The sequence below is a fragment of the Gymnoscopelus microlampas genome, assembly GCF_963454915.1.
Source record: "Gymnoscopelus microlampas genome assembly, chromosome: 1".
In the NCBI taxonomy this organism is placed as follows: domain Eukaryota; kingdom Metazoa; phylum Chordata; class Actinopteri; order Myctophiformes; family Myctophidae; genus Gymnoscopelus; species Gymnoscopelus microlampas.
This window is the reverse complement of record NC_139962.1, coordinates 47,682,419-47,691,375: the sequence shown is the minus strand read 5'-3', so window position 1 is coordinate 47,691,375 and position 8,957 is coordinate 47,682,419. Positions and strand designations below refer to the sequence as shown.

At 40.4% G+C, this 8,957-nt stretch overlaps 1 protein-coding gene across 1 annotated transcript in view; it reads left to right on the top strand.

The window, feature by feature from the left end:
* The window catches only part of sv2ba (synaptic vesicle glycoprotein 2Ba), a gene marked incomplete at both ends in the record, with an annotated part of 24,726 nt that extends 18,006 nt beyond the window's left edge, over nt 1-6,720 (top strand). Inside the window, 5 exons of the mRNA XM_084057660.1 lie at nt 3,193-3,357; nt 3,631-3,764; nt 4,310-4,510; nt 4,753-4,912; nt 6,537-6,720. Of these exons, the coding sequence (XP_083913786.1) occupies nt 3,193-3,357; nt 3,631-3,764; nt 4,310-4,510; nt 4,753-4,912; nt 6,537-6,720 (844 nt within the window). The remainder of the gene's footprint in view (nt 1-3,192; nt 3,358-3,630; nt 3,765-4,309; nt 4,511-4,752; nt 4,913-6,536) is intronic.
* Between the last annotated feature and the right edge of the window lie 2,237 nt (nt 6,721-8,957).

Here is an 8,957-nt window from a genome sequence, read left to right as displayed (position 1 = left end):
TAATTTTGATTTAGAAGGCACTTGTAGAATCGGCCTCGGGTCTTAATAGTGGAGCGGCTAAATGCTTTTTTCTGGCAGAATCTTTCAGTTGATGATAAAAGCGTGAAAATTGGCATGAGCAGTCTCCATGGGTCACTTGACAAGAATATTGTCTGAGCCATTTGTAATTTCAAGATGGCGGCCATTTTTCAAGATGGCCGATACCTTAGTGGGCAGTTAAGTGATATGATGGTTTATTTGGTGATACAAGCATGAAAATTGGCATGAGCAGTCTCTGTGGGTCACTTGACAATAAGCCACCCACAGCTACTTGAAATTTCAAGATGGTGGCCATTTTTCAAGATGGCCGACACTTTAGTGGAGCATTTAAGTTATATAATGGTTCATTTGGTGATACAAGTATGAAAATTGGCATGAGCAGTCTCTGTGGGTCATTTGACAATAAGTCACCCACAGCTACTTGAAATTTCAAAATGGCGGCCATTTTTCAAGATGGCCACCACCTTAGTGGAGCAGTAAGCTTAAGAAATCATTTAGTTGGTGATACAAGCATGAAAATTGCCATGAGCCGTCTCAAAAGGTCATTTGACAAGAAACCGCCCACAGCCACTTGAAATTTCAAGATGTCTGCCGTGCGCCATGTGGATCCTTAAATGATACCTTTTCTCATAGAAATGTATTGGGTTCCTCAAAAAGCTCTGTCAAGAGAGGTTGTTTGACTGTGTTTTGTCTGACTCCTCGCCCACAAGCTGTCCAGTTTGGTAAAACCTGTCAGGAGTTGCCTCCCACCGGCATAGCTCTCAGTGTTCACTGAGGTAGGCTTGCACAAGCTCCCTTACCACGACAAGGTAACAGTCACAAGGGAGGATAATATATATCTTTTTTTTTTTAAACTAACAGCCATTACATGTGTCAAATAGATACTAAGGGGTGGGGAAACAAAAAATAAGATGAATAAATTAACACAGTTGTGGTGCTGATAAGCACAGTTGTGGTGCTGAACGGACAGTGCTCCAAAATTATGAGCAATGGCTAACACTGAATGGCAATAGCCACGGAACCATGACAAACTATACTAAGGAACTAAACTGAAAATGTGCTTCACTGTTAGATATGGCAGTGGAAGGTAGTGGAAGCAATGTTACAAAGTAACAACTGAAAATTACACAGTAATAGACTAGATACAAAGTAAAACATGATGCGCCGATGTGGCGAGGGGAAGCCGAGCCATAGGCCTACCCTTGAAAACACAGAGGACAACGGGGAATAACTCTGGCAAAATAAACATGCAAATATAGGTTCTAGCAGGGGCAATTACATAGGCATGTGAAACTGGGTCCATATCTGAAGCACTTACACCTTCCAGTACATGCCTTGGTGCACCCACAATTGGTCAACTCCCAACAACTCTCCGCAATAGGTGGAAGTGGAGTCCAGAAGACTTTCCACTTCTCGTCCTGTTCCACCCATCCCCAGTCAGATGGGCTCGGCATTTGTGGAGGTCGCTTCAATGCCTGTCCCCACACGTATCCAGCCTCATAAGAAGCACGTTTGGCATGCTCTTTGAGTGCTGCTTGAGTTGGCAGGATCAAGTCATATCGTCTTTGCTTTCTGGCAAAGAGATCAAGCCTGGCCTCGTTCACAGTTGTGACATCACTGGACCGGTCATACATTAGATCTTCTTAGTCTCTTGACATGGATATCTTTGGTATCTTCAGTGTCTTCAGCAGATGTAGATGCTCTCTTTTGGGCCCTTTCCAGCTCTGTGTTGTTGAACAGCTTGAATGATATGTTGCTCTGTTTCTTGTCAATGTGCTTTCTATGCCATCACCTTCATCTAGTCGGGTTGGACTAAGTAAGATAGGCAGAGCATTGATCTTATGAAATAATGGAACATTTCTTGCAATGGTATCATGACCAGTACGATCGTGCTCTCTGTTGAATAAACTTGGCTGAATGAGTTTTTCCTTGGTGACCTGCTGACAAATGAAACATCTGTCCCAGTTAGTTTTCACAACTGTTATGATGGCTTCTGCCATGTCTGCAGCATAGGCAGAGGCAGAGGGTTTATCCTTTTACCACCTTTTACCAAGCACTTTGATGTATGGGATACAACTAAGTTTGTGCCTTAACCCAACACTTAGTCCGATCGTTCATCCAATGCCATTTAAATCCCATGTGATCTGTACACCATCCGGTTAATTAAAACCCCATTAACCTTGGCTAGGCTCTCCCGCGCTGGCACAACCTGTCAATTCAGGTGCGGCTATCTAACTGTTTTGGGGTAAATTAGACAGCATTTGGGATACTAACTTTCAATTAGCTGACATTGAACCCCACTCTGAGGTTTAACAGCAGTGATATATCACCAGTGTGCCCTGGTAGTGCAGATATTCACTCTTATCTAATCTATCTATGATCAACAAATCAACACAACTGTTTTAGCATAATAATAATAATAATAATCGTCCTTAATGAAAAAAAAACCTGTACATTTCTATGAGAAAATGTCTTTTGAGGATCCAGGGGGTGACCATCTTGAAAATAGAAATTTCAAGTGGCTGGGAGTGTTTTCTTGTCAAGCAACCCTTAGAGACTGCTCATGCCAAATGTAATGCTTGTATCACCAAATAAACCATTATATAACTTAATTGCTCCCCTAAAGTGTTGGCCATCTTGAAAAATGGCCGCCATCTTGAAATTTGAAGTAGCTGTGGGTGGCCTATTGTCAAGTGACCCAGAGAGACTGCTCATGCCAATGTTCATGCTTGTATCACCAAATAAACCATTATATAACTTAATTGCTCCACTAAAGTGTTTGCCATCTTGAAAAATGGCCGCCATCTTGAAATTTCAAATAGCTGTGGGTGGCCTATTGTCAAGTGACCCACAGAGACTGCTCATACCAATTTTCATGCTTGTATCACCAAATAAACCATCATATCACTTAACTGCCCACTAAGGTGTCGGCCATCTTGAAAAATGGCCGCCATCTTGAAATTACAAATGGCTCAGACAATATTCTTGTCAAGTGACCCATGGAGACTGCTCACGCCAATTTTCACGCTTTTATCATAAATTGAAAGATCGTAGCACTTAGCTGCTCCGCTATAATGGGTTAAATGAAATGTTGTAAAAGTGACTGATTGTGTTTTTTGTATTGTATTGTATTTGTATTGTATTTCTCTTCAGCTATCATGGTCTAGGCGTGTGGTTCCCTGACATGATAAAGTACATGCAGTATGAGGAGTATGAAGCCAAGGTCAGGGTGTTCCACAGGGAGCGTGTGGAACGCATGCACTTCAACTTCTCCCTGGTCAACCAGATCCACCGCGAGGGGGAGTACGTCCATGACAAGTAGGTTTATCATTAGACATCTATTACTTAATCAATCAGTCGGATGTTGGTAATTCAGTCAGTTATGCCGGGAACAGATATCCTCCATAAGAAGTTTTATCTTCATCAACATTCAAATTCACAGCCATTCTTCTGAATAAGTTAGAGTTAATTGGTCAGTCATGCATTGATTGATTCAGTAATTCATTAATTCAGTCTAATTAGTTGGTTACCCGTCAAAACCGGGGAATTAATTCAAAGTAAGATAATATGATGCCTGTTTTCTTGTTTTAGGTTCATGAATATTGAGATAAAGTCGGTGAAATTTGAGGATTCTCTGTTTGAGAACTGCTACTTTGAAGACATCAAGTCCACAAACACTTTCTTTGAGAACTGCACCATTAAAAACACCGTCTTCTATAATACAGGTTGGTAACTACAGAAATGACTGATTATTTTACTATAACATAAACAAAATGAAACTCTTTTATTTTGGACCCAAAGTCTCAAGTATACACAGACACTGTGTAACAGTGTAACGTGCGTGCGTGCGTGCGTGTGTGTAAAACTGGTCCTTCCTGGTACCTTCACTCATAATTATTCACAAGAATCATCATAAAGGATATCTGAAATCATAAAATAGTTCTACCATTAGTATTATTTCACCAAAAAAAATACTTCAGTAAAAAACTAAAAATAATTACATGACTAGCTAACACTGTAGCCAATGATATCTTTAATGCTAATTAACAAGTACTTATATTTGACATTGGCTATGTGTCCGAAATAATTTACAGCCTTGTAACCTTAATAGAAGATTCAAAGTGCAAGTGCTTAGGACATATTTTACATTCCATACATGCTGCTATTTTAATAAAATGGAGGACCATAAACGATCAGCCCCAATAACTCCTAGTTAAAAGTCAAAACAATTCTGATTGTTCTCTTCTTCTTCCTCTCTGTAACCTTGTAGACCTATGGCAGGAGAAGTTTAAAGACTGCCGAATGGAGAACACAACGTTCCTCCACCCAAAGAAAGGCTGCCATCTTAACTTTCAGGAGGAGAATGACATCGTCATCTACATGGTCAGCTTCCTGGGCAGCATGGCCGTGTTGCCTGGCAACATCATCTCTGCTCTCATGATGGACAAGATAGGCCGCATCAAAATTATAGGTGAGAAATTTCAAATTTGTTTGAAAATTTGCCCCAAGTAGGTTAAGGTGATTAAATGAACACTACATATTACAGTGTGGAGACTGTGGATACACAGGGATCACAGCTAGTCCCCAAGTCGAAAATTACAGAACATATTACACCTTCTAAAACTCTGCTTCTCTTGATACAGTTCTGTTCCCCCTCTCTATCTCTCACATCTCCTTTCTTCTCATCTCTTCATTTTGTCCTCTCCTTTACAGCTTATTCTATGTTAGCATCATCAGGCTGTAGCTTCCTGCTGCTACTGAGTTTCAGCCAGGGGGCTGTGATCTGCTGGCAGTGTCTGTTTCAGTTTCTCAGTGTAGCGGCATGGAACGGCCTGGAGGTCATATCAGTAGAACTGTACCCATCGGCTAAAAGGTAGGCTCTTTATCTGGCTGGCTGCCTCGCTGTTTGTTCGGATGTATGTATGGATTCAAGTTGTCAGTCGCCAAGACTGATTTAGCCTATCTACAAGCTCCCACTGCGAGGCGTTGTGAGCTTGTAATTAGGCTATTTTCGGTTATCAGTTATATTTAAAGGGATTGTAGGCAACATAAAGCCTAAATTTGAAACATATATATATATATATATATATATATATATATATATATATATATATATATATATATATATATATATATATATATATATATATATATTGCATTTTTCCCCTCAATCAGCCACTATATAATGATGCTGGGGTGTTTTCCTGCATTGAAACACAGTCCTCTTTCTGAAATCCGTATTTTCCCTACTGTTTATGTTTGTCCGGGTCGTAAATTAACACACGCAGGTGCGCGTCCGTGCGCGTCCGTGTCCGTGGGAACTTTTTACTTTCGGTTTTAAAACGCTTTCAAACTTCTTTTTTGAGGCACAGAATTTACTTTTAAAAAATCGTTTGGATATAATTTAGTTGTTTAACTTCATATAAATATGTGGTCAATTTATCATGAAAGAGCCTATTTAAAAATACAAATTCAGAGAACCGGCAGGGGCGGGCAGTTCCGCGAATTCTATCCGAATAAAGCAACCTATGGCCCGTTTTGAAGCCCCCTTAACTCTATGGAAGTCACCCCCTGGTGGTCGGGGAAAGGAACTGCTGGAGTTTTTTTCTTTGTTTATCTCTGAACTGCCTACAATCCCTTTAAGGAGCAGTTCACCAAAAAACATACTTATTTCCTATCAATTACACACTCCATGAAGCATTGAATTAATGTTTTTTTTTGTCACATTCCTAAGCCAATAATTTGATGATAATAATAAAGATGCTTATGTATCCGGTAGGAGACACAAAGAAGACTCTTTAGAGTCTCCTACCGGAGAGACCGCCGGTAATCAAATTATTGGCTTAAGAATGCGACAAAAACAAAAAAAATCTCCACTCATTCAATGCTTCATGGGGTGTGTAATTGATAGAAATTAAGTCATTTTAAGGTGAACTACTCCTTTAAGGTGAAAGAGCACTTGATCTGTCAAACTAGCAATAGAGTAGATTAAAGATAGAGGGCCATATTTTGCGTGTCTTATTTCCTGGTCTTAGGCGGTAATTAAGTAATAACGCCACCATCTTACGCGGAATCGCTATTTTACAAGTCACGCTGAACGCAAACACTTAAGACATAAGACTTGCCAGCATATTTAATACCTGGGGGAGTATTCATATGTTAATTGAGGGCGCTATGCAGTATCTGTTATTTTATCCCTTGACTTAAACAGACTCACCGCAAAGCGGTGGGAGGTGGGCGGGCGCACATTGCGCTCGAATGCCTGATAGACAGCCAACGCTGTTTCACAAATAGGGCCTAACAGATTTTATTTTGCTTTCATCCATGTGTACAGTATGTCTGGGTCTCTGTCTGTCTGTCTATATCTATCAGGCTGTTATCTGTCTGTCTGTCTGTCTGTCAGTCTGTCTCTTTAACTTCCCGTCTAACATCTCTCTCTCTCTGTCTCTCCCTACATCCCTCCCTCTCTCCCCCACCCTCTCTCTTTATCTCTCTAGAGGGACAGCATTCGGCATCCTGAATGCACTCTGTAAGTTTGCAGCTATTGTCGCGACTTTCCTGTTTTCCGCTTTCATCGGCGTCACCAAGATCATCCCCATATTCATGGCTTTCGCTGCGCTGGTCTGCGGTGGTCTGGTCGCTACCAAACTGCCTGAGACACGCGAGAAAATCCTATCCTAAAACGCCTGAGTAAAACCTCCTCACAGAGGCCCCCAATGGCCAAAACAAATACAAACTACAGTAGTGTTGCTGTATGTGTAAAGCTTTTTTGTTTTTGTTGACTGGGGGGCGAGGTGGGGCGTAGTGGCATATAGCGGTCCACTACTTTTTTTGTACTTATTTCTCTTTTTTTTCTTTCTTTTTTTTGATGGAAGCAGTGGAGGCTAAGTGGTTGGATTTAAGCCTAAACCCAGAACAGGGGTACATGTGAAATCCAGAGAATAGTGTTTTACGTTCTACACTATCTAATTGTGAAGGTGTGCTGTGATCTCATGCTGTGCTGTTTCATACCCTTAAGACAAGTGACTGTCAACAGTAGCAATCAAACAAAACTATTCTCAAACGTTTGAGAATCTGCAACTTTTGGCGGTTACTGTTGTCGGCAGTCACTTGTTTTACGGGTAGAAAACAGCCTTGAATGTGAAGGAGAGGAGAGGCTGGTATTGTTGTGGTATTTAAATAGAACTGTCTTGTTGCCTACTGAAACCTTCCTTGGTTTCTCCTATGTTCCCTCTTCTATGGCTGCCAGTGTCTATTTATGTCACTATTACACATACTGTATGTCACTTGTGAATGTCAACTCAAGCACTCCCCATCCAAAACGTTGCTCCTAATCATAGATCTGTTTGTTCTAGATAGCACACACAATATACATTTTAATTTTGTCTATGAACCCTTTCCCATGACAAATGTAAGAACTTGTTCTGCTTTTCTTCTAAAACAAACAAACAAACAAGATAAATAACAAACTAGATATATACTGTATATGATGCTCTCGTTTTCAAGTTCAACAGTTGTCCAATGTCAGTTAAACCCAATGCTTAACTGGTAACAACAACCAAATGATTATGGTACTAAGGACATGTTACGTTTGTGGCATGAGCTGTGTGTGTGTGTGTGTGTGTGTGTGTGTGCGTGTGTGCGTGCGTGCGTGCGTGCGTGCGTGCGTGCGTGCGTGCGTGCGTGCGTGCGTGCGTGCGTGCGTGCGTGCGTGCGTGGCGTGCGTGCGTGTACAGTATGCTACACAATACTACTATAGTATATAGTACTATAGTTTAAAGGCAAGTCTTGTTTGTACATACTTTAGACCAGTGTATATTAGTTGTGAAATAGGAGTAGTAATACAATAGAAAGAAATCCTTCAATTATGTACAGGAAATGGCAAATGTAAGGACATGAAATCCAATTCTCCTGTTTACATGGTACTCCATTCAATGTCAAATTCAATGTGATGAATGGATCGAATGACAAAAGTGATTGAGATGATAAGTGTTCTGTATTTTTCCTTTTTACATTTGAATGTTTGGTAGCTTACTGTGTACTGTATGTCAGCAGTGATAATGGGATTAATTACATGTATTGGATGCCGTTAAATTATCACTTTCAACTTCACCACTATACAAAGCCAAAGGGCAGTGAATGCCCATGTGCTAAAACTGAGAAAACAATCACTTTTTCCTCAGTTGTTGGGAGAGAAGTGGACATTATATCAAATGTTAAACCCTTGACATGGCCTCGCTATGTGAACACTGAACACAAAAATGAGTGTGCTCTTGGCCTTTTGTTGGGCAAAATATTTGACAAATAAACGTGAATGAAACATTATAATTGCTTATTAATCCTTATAAGGATTAGCAAAGTGTGAGTAGCATGACAACTAGATCATTTTCTGATAAGGTGTGATGTTTTTATTTTTAGTTCCCCAGTAAATTAATGTTAGACAAAATAAAATTAGACGGCCTACATAGCAACTTGGTACAAAAAAAACTGTTTGTCTATTTTTTTTAACAGCTGAATACTATGTGAGACAGTAAACAGATGACCTTGATACTTTTATTTTGTTTTGTGATGGTAAAACAATATTAAAAACAAAAAACAATATTGTGTTTTGTGTTAATTGTTGACGTAATGAGTGCTCCGGTGTATTGAAATGCTCAGGTAAAAGGTTTTTGCTCATTGGGTTTTGTGTGAGAGGTTGTCTTGCGGGGCTTCTAGTTCTGACAAACACCTTTGGTGCGACTAAGACACATCATCTGTGATGTGTCCTGGGATTATCGAGTGTTTTGGGTCTTCAAACATCAGACATCCTCGCCCAGATGACCCAGCCGGAGTTGATCAGGCCCCCGGCTTTTGTCTAAATAGCTTGTGTGGTCCACGACTGTAAGTCGCTCTCGATTAAGAGCGTCTGCTAAATGCCT